At 41.1% G+C, this 12,985-nt stretch overlaps 1 protein-coding gene across 1 annotated transcript in view; it reads right to left on the bottom strand.

Annotated features, from left to right (window-relative positions):
- The window catches only part of b3gat2 (beta-1,3-glucuronyltransferase 2 (glucuronosyltransferase S)), a 61,483-nt gene extending 49,275 nt beyond the window's left edge, over positions 1-12,208 (bottom strand). Inside the window, exon 1 of the mRNA XM_047351537.1 lies at positions 11,202-12,208. Within this exon, the coding sequence (XP_047207493.1) occupies positions 11,202-11,735 (534 nt within the window). The 5' untranslated portion in view covers positions 11,736-12,208. The remainder of the gene's footprint in view (positions 1-11,201) is intronic.
- Between the last annotated feature and the right edge of the window lie 777 nt (positions 12,209-12,985).

Below are 12,985 nucleotides of genomic sequence, written 5' to 3'. Positions count from 1 at the left end.
TATAAATTATTAACCAAAACCACACAATGTCACAGTTTATTCAACCGCTCCACCGAAGGTAGGGGAACTTCAACCTTGTTTTGACAGATAAATCACTCTTGCACGAAATAAACACAAACTCTTCTCTTAATTATATATATGAAGATTTATTGAAGCCAAAAAATCCTGATATACCATTAATCTGGTCCAAAAACCCTTCACCTAACTGACAAGCACTATTCTACACAAATGGATAAAAATGACTACCTAACAATAATAATAAAAGAAAAATATATATGCGCATTTAGTGTCTATGAAGATCAAACCAGCAGTTTTATGGACAAAATGTGTAATTTGGGTTAAATGGAAAGATAAATCCTCCTGGGGTATTGATGTCTCGATTGCAGCGATCAGCTGATAAAATGGTGGGGCCACGCCCCTTTAGCCATACAGCTGATTGCCCCAAATCTCGAACAAAGAGTCATAAAACTCTGAGGCGGGAACTCAGTGGAAAAACTCCAGTAATAAAACTGGAACAAAAGAGGGGTCAGACCACGAGGTACAGACCGCAGTTGCTTTGAATGAAAAACTTTTAAAAGTCCAACTTCTAACTCCTGGCTGATTTGGGATCAGCCGGACAAAACATTAACCACGCACAGACATTTTGGGGGGCAGGTGCTCAAGAGGGGAAAAAAGGGCACCTTGTGCGGCACATGGAGTTGCTGGTTGCGTTTGTAGTGTGAGATTTATTACAGGCACAGCATGAACATAATCTATATGTATTACTAAGCACCCACAAAACAAGCTGTCCTATGGGATGTAGGGAAATGACCACCTAGGAAAAAAACTCAAAACAAGAATGCATTTTACAAAATTCTTTAAATTAATAAGGCAACAAAATGATCATAGAATAATTTAAAGTTAGATTACTGATTCACAACCTGAACTTCCAGAGTCAAATTTGAAACTTACGTTATCCTTCTTTTTTTTTTCTTTTTACACACTGAGCACAACGTGTTTGTCTTGAATATATCATTCTGTACTTTTATCACAAAATGTCTTCTGCACCAGATAACTGTATGTTGTAGCAAAGCAGGTTACACTCCCAAATTTACCAGGTAGGTCACACTAAAGGAGTTATCTTCAGAAATGTGAGTAGTCAGTGACCATTCTCCAGTGTAAATCAACTATACCCAGAAAATAAGTTACAAAATCTTTATAGTCAAAATGAAACCAACAGCAGAGAATATGATCATAAGAAGAATCATCTATACTTCTGCATGTAGCCAGTGTGATATATGACAGAAATTATTCTTAGAGAATAAAAATGAATGAGATTACAAGTCCTGAGAACTGATAGGATGTCTGCTATTTAGAAATTAAAATACTCTCATCACATCATCATTTTTACACACGCAGAAGTAGAAAATACAACTTAGCCTATATGCCCCACATTTACTGAACTTTATTAAAGGTATTTTAGTAGTGTATGAATTGCAATGTTAACCAGCTCATTTGGCCGTATTTGCAATTTAAAAATAGCATGAGTCAAACAGAAGTCATCAGCGACCATTATAGCAAATGTAATACATACATCTATGAGATAGATTTGAATTTATTTATTTCTTCTAATTTAAGAGTTAAATCGCAGACATCCTCCTGGCGCCTAGCGGCAGCCATAGAACACATGCAGGGGTTGGACAATGAAACTGAAACACCTGGTTTTAGACCACAATAATTTATTAGTATGGTGTAGGGCCTCCTTTTGTGGCCAATACAGCGTCAATTTGTCTTGGGAATGACATATACAAGTCCTGCACAATGGTCAGAGGGATTTTAAGCCATTCTTCTTGCAGGATAGTGGCCCGGTCACTACGTGATACTGGTGGAGGAAAACGTTTCCTGACTCGTTCCTCCAAAACACCCCAAAGTGGCTCAATAATATTTAGATTTGGTGATTATGCAGGCCATGGGAGATGTTCAACTTCACTTTCATGTTCATCAAACCAATCTTTCACCAGTCTTCCTGTGTGTATTGGTGCATTGTCATCCTGATACATGGCACCGCCTTCAGGGTACAATGTTTGAACCATTGGATGCACATGGTCCTCAAGGGAATGCCATGATATGGCAGCCCAAACCATCACTGATCCACCCCCATGCTTCACTCTGGGCATGCAACAGTCTGGGTGGTACACTTCTTTGGGGCTTCTCCACACCGTAACTCTCCCGGATGTGGGGAAAACAGTAAAGGTGGACTCATCAGAGAACAATACATGTTTCACGTTGTCCACAGCCCAAGATTTGCGCTCCTTGCACCATTGAAACCGACGTTTGGCATTGGCATGAGTGACCAAAGGTTTGGCTATAGCAGCCCGGCCGTGTATATTGACCCTGTGGAGCTCCCTATGGACAGTTCTGGTGGAAACAGGAGAGTTGAGGTGCACATTTAATTCTGCCGTGATTTGGACAGCCGTGGTTTTATGTTTTTTGGATACAATCTGGGTTAGCACCCGAACATCCCTTTCAGACAGCTTCCTCTTGCGTCCACAGTTAATCCTGTTGGATGTGGTTCGTCCTTCTTGGTGGTATGGTGACATTACCCTGGATACCGTGGCTCTTGATACATCACAAAGACTTGCTGTCTTGGTCACAGATGCGCACAATTTGTACCAACAATTTGTCCTCTTTTGAACTCTGGTATGTCACCCATAATGTTGTGTGCATTTCAATATTTTGAGCAAAACTGTGCTCTTACCCTGCTAATTGAACCTTCACACTCTGCTCTTACTGGTGCAATGTGCAATCAATGAAGACTGGCTACCAGGCTGGTCCAATTTAGCCATGAAACCTCCCACACTAAAATGACAGGTGTTTCAGTTTCATTGTCCAACCCCTGTAGCTGGTAAATGTATGCCATTTATTGGCCTGTTCTGTTTATATAAAATGGTGGCAAGTTTTAATTTTTTAATCCGAAGTTTAGGAAGCAAGTATATTTGTTTTGTTTGTTACCTGGATGGTTAGCCGGCCTGTCTGCAGGGCAGGGCTCTATCTGACGGCGGAAGGGAGGAGAGAAGAGGTAAGCTGCACCAGCGCACGTCCACCTCTCCGCTCTGCACGCAGCCCGTCTCCGCTGAGAGACACACGAGGTGGGACACAGACGTGTGCTGGTGAGGGGGGAGGGGAGGTAGTTGTCGATCAAAATTTCAAAACGTGGGGCACTGGTATTAAAGACCTTTAAATTCAGAAATTTTACCTTGGGCCCCACACTATACACTGTAAAAAAAAAAAAGATTTAAGGAGGGCACTTTTTGTCCATAGGATAAAAAGGCAGGTGCTCTAGCACCACCTCGTGTCTATCTGTGCACATCCCTGACCACGCACGATTCACCAGTGCTTGCACAGCAAATCAAAACACCACTCAGCATAAAACACTTCAATCAGTATCGCATGCAACAAGTTAATACCTTAGATTAACTACTGGTGATTCTAAATCACCTTCACTATACCTCATCCTGCCCAGACCTCTAAATGCACCTGTCCGGTTAATATAAAAATAATGAAATTATTTTGATGTTGATTTCTCCTCTCCGCCGGTTGAGGATGGGATCAGGTCTGAAGAAAAATGAGGGGGGGGAGATCACCCGTCCGTGATCAAATCAAGAAAAAAAAACTTCTCATCCGTCCAAGAGGGGAAAATATGAAGAACCGTTTAGTAGACTGAATCAACAAGGAGGAAACTCATCTCCTTGGAAATTAAACCTCTGTAGGTTTTCACCTGCGCCGGGTGTCAGCGGGGTCTTCGATCAGCAAATAAATCTGCTGACTTTTGTGTATCAGACAGATTTCCAGCTTTCAAGCTCTTCTGGCAATGGCCTTGTGGAGCAAAAGTTCGCCTGTGAGCTTTTGTCTCTCCAGATATGCGTCTCCTTGCGCTGTCCTGTGAGACACGCTGGAAATGGCAACGAAACTTTCCCCCTTGGCAGGTTTATAATCCCGGTGACGTCAGAGCTGTGACGTCTGTTGAACTGTGCATGTTCCACTGTGCCACCAAAATGGATAACTCCAACACGCATGTGACATTTTTTCTCATAAACTTCCTTTATAACATGACAAAACAAACTTAACTGCTTAACTGTATGAGAAATATACAAGGAATTGTTTTTTAATTGAGTTCATTTAAACCAGCAGCATAGGAATGTCACAAACACTGTCCACACAAGCCTATAGTTTTTACATGAGATAAATCTCCAAGTTATTGATAGTTAAAGCACTGGATAAGGTCACTGACACAGAAATTTCTGCCTTTAGCTCTGCATATTCTTTGTTTGTCTTTCCCATATACGGTACTTCTGCCGCAGTGTTTCTGTATTTGGCTATGTCTTTTACCTGGATGTTAATAACAGAGTCCAATATTTTGTTTCCTTCCCAATAGAAAGTACCCCAGGTTACAGTGCGCCTATGTTTTTTGCATGTTTTCTTTCTTTCCTCTTAACCCGTGGCCAGTTAGCATCAGATTGCTGCTTGTACTTATTGCCCCATGCTTGTTCAGAAGGAGGGATTGCTGCAAAATCAAAAACCAGATACAATTGGCTCTCTTCCTTACAAATATAGTAACTTTATTGCCAACATCATTACATAATCATCTGAATGTGACCATATTATAACTAGGATAAAGGTGTACTTAAATCTGATCAATTTTATTGGAAGGAATTTTGATTTTAACTGAATTTGACACAACCAGATCATAAATAATCTGAACTGAAACTATCTGTGTAGTTAAGCTGCTATAGGCTTAGGCTGCTGGAGGACATAACGACCACTTTCACCCTCTTTGCTACATTCTCACACTACTCTCCAATTTTGCATTATTTGCTGTTATTTCAGCTTTTAACTTTGTTCTCTCTATTCTCTTCCTAGAAGCTACACCTGGCCTGGCTCTGTGTCTGCCTGTGATACCTTTCTGGAGAGGGGAATCGTCCGAGCTTCTGCTGGCAACAATTTAATGCTCACCCTCTACCGATGATCCACATAGCCCTGTCTTTTAGTGTTTAACCCTTTCTCTCTCCTAGACATGGAAATTGACTGAGCTTAACTGTAACTAACTCTATATGCTCTCTTTCAGACTCTAATCTTGAAAACTGGCTCATAGTTTATCTGTTCTTTCTTTGTAGGTGAAACGACTAAAGGAGCTACATCCATTAACATTTACTTTTCCTTCCCATAGAAAGTACTCCTGGATCAGTGCTTCTGTGTTCTTTTTGTGTCTCTGCTCTGTTCTCTCAAACCCACAATCGGTCGTGGCAGATGGCCGCTCACACTGAGCCTGGTTCTGCTGGAGGTTTCTTCCTGTTAAAAGGGAGTTTTTCCTCTCCACTGTCGCTACATGCATGCTCAGTATGAGGGATTGCTGCAAAGTCGACGCCAGTGACTGTCCACTGTCTCTACATACAGGTCCTTCTCAAAATATTAGCATATTGAGATAAAGTTCATTATTTTCCATAATGTAATGATGAAAATTTAACATTCATATATTTTAGATTCATTGCACACTAACTGAAATATTTCAGGTCTTTTATTGTCTTAATACGGATGATTTTGGCATACAGCTCATGAAAACCCAAAATTCCTATCTCACAAAATTAGCATATCATTAAAAGGGTCTCTAAACGAGCTATGAACCTAATCATCTGAATCAACGTGTTAACTCTAAACACCTGCAAAAGATTCCTGAGGTCTTTAAAACTCCCAGCCTGGTTCATCACTCAAAACCCCGACCTGACTGCTGTCCAGAAGGCCACTATTGACACCCTCAAGCAAGAGGGTAAGACACAGAAAGAAATTTCTGAACGAATAGGCTGTTCCCAGAGTGCTGTATCAAGGCACCTCAATGGGAAGTCTGTGGGAAGGAAAAAGTGTGGCAGAAGGGCCGATTCCAGACCTTGGGGGACCTGCGGAAGCAGTGGACTGAGTCTGGAGTAGAAACATCCAGAGCCACCGTGCACAGGCGTGTGCAGGAAATGGGCTACAGGTGCCGCATTCCCCAGGTCAAGCCACTTTTGAACCAGAAACAGCGGCAGAAGCGCCTGACCTGGGCTACAGAGAAACAGCACTGGACTGTTGCTCAGTGGTCCAAAGTACTTTTTTCGGATGAAAGCAAATTCTGCATGTCATTCGGAAATCAAGGTGCCAGAGTCCGGAGGAAGACTGGGGAGAAGGAAATGCCAAAATGCCAGAAGTCCAGTGTCAAGTACCCACAGTCAGTGATGGTCTGGGGTGCCGTGTCAGCTGCTGGTGTTGGTCCACTGTGTTTTATCAAGGGCAGGGTCAATGCAGCTAGCTATCAGGAGATTTTGGAGCACTTCATGCTTCCATCTGCTGAAAAGCTTTATTGAGATGAAGATTTCGTTTTTCAGCACGACCTGGCATCTGCTCACAGTGCCAAAACCACTGGTAAATGGTTTACTGACCATGGTATCACTGTGCTCAATTGGCCTGCCAACTCTTCTGACCTGAACCCCATAGAGAATCTGTGGGATATTGTGAAGAGAACGTTGAGAGACTCAAGACCCAACACTCTGGATGAGCTAAAGGCCGCTATCGAAGCATCCTGGGCCTCCATAAGACCTCAGCAGTGCCACAGGCTGATTGCCTCCATGCCACGCCGCATTGAAGCAGTCATTTCTGCCAAAGGATTCCCGACCCAAGTATTGAGTGCATAACTGTACATGATTATTTGAAGGTTGACGTTTTTTGTATTAAGAACACTTTTCTTTTATTGGTCGGATGAAATATGCTAATTTTGTGAGATAGGAATTTTGGGTTTTCATGAGCTGTATGCCAAAATCATCCGTATTAAGAATATAAAAGACCTGAAATATTTCAGTTAGTGTGCAATGAATCTAAAATATATGAATGTTAAATTTTCATCATTACATTATGGAAAATAATGAACTTTATCACAATACGCTAATATTTTGAGAAGGACCTGTACATGCTCAGTATGAGGGATTGCTGCAAAGTCAACGCCAGTGACTGTCCACTGTCTCTACATGCTCATCCAGGAGGAGGGAATGCTGCAAGTCACTGACTGGATGCAATCTGCTGGGTTTCCTTAGATAGAAAAACTTTTTATCCAATTTGAATAAATAACTAACTCTGACTGCACTGTTCAATGGTTAGGATTAATTGGAATGTATTAACCTGACTTTGTGAAGTGCCTTGAGACAACATGTGTTGTGAATTGGCGCTATATAAATAAAACCAAATTGAATTGAATTGAATAAATCACCGGATATGAATTGGAACGATTTGTTTTGTAAAGTGCCCTGTATTTGATTAAATTAATCCATGTTTATCGCCCCATGATCTCTACTGCTGCCAGAGGACACCAGAGTAAAAGTGATGTTATCTTCACCACATGTTCACTTAGCACGGTCTTGTTAAACATGATGCATAATGAATAAAACACAATATAAACTGATTTACCTAAAGTTTTTATAATTTTTGTCTTAGACCAAAACACACAACAGTCTCAAAGTGAACTGATTAGAAATTATTGATGCTACTGTTTGGTTAGTGCATTAATATTTAAAAAAAAATTTACATAGGGTTATGGTTACCCTGTGTTATAAAGTATTGAAGACTGGGATTAAAAAAACATGTAGTCTTTTTAAATCCTCAACTCAGGGAACAGACAATAGAGACAACTGCATCTGAATTCATCTGTGCTTTTTTACCTCTGCAACAGGCAACAAAAGGATATAAAAAGGGTAGCACGAGTAACAAATTAACTTTAAAAGCCTATTTAACTAAAAAAAAAAGAAAGAAATCTCAGTAAGTGTAGATCAGAATGATGAAAGCTGTTTCAGATTCAAAGGCAGCTTTCACTGAAAGGCAGCAATCAGAGCAAGGAGCAATCAGCAATCAACCCCATTCTTCCAGATTATACATCCATGAGAGCTTGAAGATTGTTTTGTTGCATCTGATGCAGCTTTAAGACCCCACCTCATTACCTAAAGGTAAGGAGCTTTGTCGACTGAAAGCACAACATACTGGTCGGTGTGGTTTAGTGTAAGTCAAGATTCTCCGTTATTTTAGCCCATGTGATGCCTCAGGGGTTAATATCCAGTGTTGGGATTAATTATGCAGGGCGGGACGTTGGTATCAAGGTAAACAGCGTTTTGAAAAAGTTAGTTTCAAAACAGCTAAAATGTTCTGTTATCTCATTCCAGTGGTGTAAAGTCCATTAAATATGATGCTAGCATTGGAATGAAGTTTCCTCATCTGTATAGATCATGATATAAGGCAACATTACCCCTCCCACACATAATGCTGCACTTTGCTGTGGGTCAGCAAATTTTTTTATTTTTGCTTACAAAACAGACAAATTCAGCAGTTTGGAAATATTTCAGGTCACAACAAACACAGACAGTCAGGTTGTAGAAACTATAGGAGTTTCTACCGGACCACACAGCCCGACTGATTGAAGCAATAAAATGGGTTGTTGGACATCCAATGTTTCTCTACAAAGGGTGGAACTGCAAAAAGGAGGGCATAAAAGCTTCTATCAAATTTAGTGGGCGTTTATTATATACAGCATTTTTGCTTGACCTTTAGTGTTAAAATTTGAAATAGGAAATAAATGGTTAATTATATATTTTTAGCATTTTTCAAGTGTGGATAAGTATGGAAAAAATAATACTGAGTATTCATGAAATGTTTGAGTTTCCAGAATTTATTCAATATCTGATATGTAGAAGATTTTCAGAAATTTTGAAAAGTAAATTTGCTTGTTTTAAAGATCTTGTGGTGCTAGTTACCTTTCATGACAGTTTTCAGACAGGAAATTGGCAGAGAGAGAAGAGGGAAGACGTGCAGCAGAAATCTCGAACCCCAGAGGTTTGTGTTGAGGAGTAATAGCTGCTGTATGCGAGGCAACCACTCTATCACAACACCAAGCACCACCCCAGTAAAGGGCTTTTTTAAAGAATCTATATTTAGACGGCATCCTTCATCTTTGTTTTCAAACATAACAACTCCAATACAGTCCAATACATGATAATTAAAGAATCGAAACAGGGATTTTTCACTACTTCTACCTTGTCTTAGATGAGGATTTTAAACTGGAGCAGTGGTCTCATAGACGGGGTCTGGTTAAGATGCCAAACAAATAAAGCGTTGAAACAACTATTTGGTTTTTAGAAACAATAAAAAATAAAAAATAATGTTATCACAGGTCACATGCTGAAATTTTAAGAATCTGTGTTTAATTTAGTATTTTCCATTCTGGATTTTTCAAGTTGAAGAGGTTCAGATTTTGAAACACAACTAGCCAGAAAGTGGTGAAATATATCTCTACACCACACTGAACTGGAACCCAGTATGTTCCATGATTTGTGGAAGATACAGATAATAAAACCCAGCTAGGCCAATGTCTAGAATAGACTAGAATGTTATAAAAAATACTGGAAAAAAAAAATGTATGTCATGCAAAATATGGAATGTTGAAATTGTAAATCAATGGGAAGCCTGGTGACACCATGATATTTGTATTCAGGGTTTACATAATCTCTGTGACCTGGAATTAATGATTATGAAATGGTCAGAAATTATTTTATTCAATCCAAAACTGTCAGCATGACTAAAAGTCATATAATTTCAACTTTCGAAGAATCTCACTGTAAAAGATGGAAACAAAATATCTTATTAGTTCAGCAATGGCCAGCAGATTACAGAAAACACCACAGACACGCTGCATCTGAGACAAAGATTAGCACCTAGGCGCTCCTGTGGGCCTCATCCCTCCAACATCTTTGTCTGACAGTAACTTCTCATACATTTACTGTAAATCCATCAGCCATTTCTCCCTCTGAACATACTGCTTTATTAGGAAACAGCTTTACAGAGGGTCCGTCAGTAAACAGTTCTGCAGCCTTCCCCTGAAATACCATCAGCATCACAGGAAGCATGCCTAACAGTTCGCAGTGTGGTTTACTCAGACAGGGCCCATGCAGTAAATTATACAGATTCCCAACATGCTTAACACTGCAGGAAAAATGAAAGCTATGGAGCCAACCATTCTTAGCTTTTACTCAAAATTCGGTTTTATCTGATAGCTTCTGCTTGTAGTCACTATATACATTAACACATGCTGAACATAACAGCTAGAAAAGTGTGGAATTACTTGCATTTCTGCACAGAGCAACAGTGCATCAATGCAGCGTGATATGGAGGTGATCAGCCTGTGGATCTCTAGCCTCTTTGTGGGGTTTATGTCAGGCCAGTTTGCTGTCGAATCAAGCACGGTGATACTATGGTCATTAAAGCATGTATTGTTATTTGTAGCCATGGGCAGGTTCCAAGTCCGGCTGAAAAATAAACCTCCATAAAGCTTGATGGCTGCTCTGACTTTGGACTTGTTTAAATGCAGTGGAAAAACACCAGCAGATGACATAGCTCCCCAAAACATAACTAAAGATGGAAAATTCAAACTGGATCTCAAGCAACTCAGATTCTATACCTTTCCACTTCTCTCCAGGCTCTTGGGCCTTAATTTCAAAATAAAAGCTCAATTTTACCTTTATTTGAAAAGAGAAACTTGGACCACCTAGCAGAAGTTGAGCTTTTTTCTTCTTAGACTGGCTTCACAATTCTGGCAAGGTTGTGGTTATCTCTGTTGCTTGTGCACATTTTTCATCACATTTTTTCCTTCCACTGAACTTCCTATAAATATGTATGGATATAACACTATGTAAACAGCCAGCTTCTTCAGAAATACGTCTTTTCCCTCTTCAATGACTGTCTGCAGGACAACTGTCAAGTCAACAGTCTTTCCTATGACATGGCCACAAAATAACATTTCTGTATTTATTTTAGTCATAGGAAAAATTTTAATTTCCTAGATTTTGTCTGTGAGCCACAATTATAAAATTACAGATTTAAACTGCTGAAAATGTAAATTTGGTGAAATGATTCAGTAAAAGAAGTTTCACTTTTTAAATATAAACACACACAAATTAACTTTTGAATGATATTCTAATTTACTGACAGGTACTTGTACCTGTAAATGCATTTAGATTTTTTTTTTTTATTCCAGTGAAAGTCACAGTTTATCCTGAATCAATACTCAGCTATGGAAGGTGTCACTACTTTTCCAACCCCTCTCTGATGATGGATGATGAAAGTTGAAGATAAGGGAATAAACGCAGGTACGAGGTTACCTCTGCGAACAGCTCCAGGCTGTACGTGTTATCGTCATCCGCGAAAAAAACCACCCCGGAGTCGCGTCTGCCGCGGTGCTGCCGGAGCCACGCGAGAGCCGCGTTCCTCTGCTCGGTGGCGCGTGGCATCCCGGCGCGCTTGAACCTGCGGGGAGTGAACATGTGCAGATGCGTGTATGGCACACCGCACCGGGCCAGGAAGCGCGTCACCAGGTCGGTGCGTGAGGTCGAGTCCTCCACGACAATCCAATGAAGCCGGGGAACCTGGCGGAAAGCGTGGGCCAGTCGGGTCAGCTCCGCTTTCTGCACCGGCCGACTGTACGTGGGGGTGATGGCGTAGATGATGGGGAGCAATGACTGGTTCTGGGCGCCACCGGCTCCCGGTGAGCCGCCCCGTGGGCTCCGCTGCGCTCTGACGGTCCGCCCAGCTGTTGGAGCCCGGATTGCCCTTTTACTGTCAATGTCGATCATTATGATGACAATAAGGACCCAGGGCAAGAGGATGAAGAAACGACTAAAAAACACTGATTTCATGGCGGATCTTAACTTACAGTGCGCTTTGTTTCTCACTCCATCACTAACAGAAATGATCCAGAGAACTCCAAGATGCCTTTTCTGCAAATCAAATTTGAACTCCGACGCACAGACAAAATCCTGATCAAACTACGTAAAGCTTATAAACCATCCTTTACGTCCCGCTTTCCCGGAGTCCTCTTTCCTCCTCCCCCTCTTGCTCCAAGTCCTTCACCGCTTTCTGATGGGACCTCTGCGCCTCCTCGTCGTCTTTCCCTCCTCTGGCTCACTCCCTCATAATCCCTATTAAATTCTCATGTTCGGCCACCGCTCAGTGCGCGTTTTCCCGAGGAGGAAAACAAACCGCGCCGGTGCTCCCTGCATTAATTAAGCACCGATGTGCGCCACCAAGGAGCATCACTTGGCGAGGACGGAGCGCAGCTCCGAGCTTGATGATAATAAGCAAGGCAGTAGGGGAGGAGCAGGTGCAGAGGAGAGGGAGCTGGGATACTGGAGCGAAGTAGGCGAGGGAGGATGAGAGAGAGAGAGAGAGAGGAGAGAGAGAAAGAACAGGAAGAGAGCTTCAGTGACCACTGAGAGTTCAGGCAGGTGATAGAGAGACAGAGAGAGGAATATGTGCCGCTCAGGCTACACTTGTCGAGGATAAATTATTAAACACAAACAGAAGGATCTGATATGGGGACCTGTGTGTTACAAATAAATCCAAGGGACTTTTAAATAGGCATATGTTGTCTTTATTATCACTTTTGCGTCATGATCTTTGGAACTCGTTTTGTCTTTTCTTTATTTTGGGATTTGTCACTCTTTGCTTTTCATGTTCAGTTTGTCCAGGGATTGTTATTGTCATTTGGTATTTAGGATCATTCCTTTGTGTTGAGTGTAAAGACATAACAATATTTTCTCATAACCCTGTCCTGTCTGACCATTTCTTAATAACCTTTGAGTTTAATTTAACCGAGTACTCCACACCTGAAAGAAAATTTCATTACAGTAGATCATTATCAGGCGATGCTGTAACAACCTTTAAAGAATCTGTTCCACTTTTAATTTCCTCATTATCACTGAAAAGCACAGTGGAGGGCAACAATTTTGTTTCCTCCCCTTCACAAATTGATTCTTTTGTTCATATTGTTTCTTCATCATTGCGTGGTGCATTAGACAATGCAGCCCCCTTGAAAAAGAAGGTAATTATTCATAGGAGGCAGGCTCCTTGGTTTAATTCAGAGCTGCGTACTTTAAAGCACAATGTT

Source organism: Girardinichthys multiradiatus, chromosome 22, assembly GCF_021462225.1.
Source record: "Girardinichthys multiradiatus isolate DD_20200921_A chromosome 22, DD_fGirMul_XY1, whole genome shotgun sequence".
NCBI classification, from domain to species: Eukaryota; Metazoa; Chordata; class Actinopteri; order Cyprinodontiformes; family Goodeidae; genus Girardinichthys; species Girardinichthys multiradiatus.
Note: the sequence above shows the minus strand (reverse complement) of the source record. Positions and strands in the feature narration are given on the sequence as shown.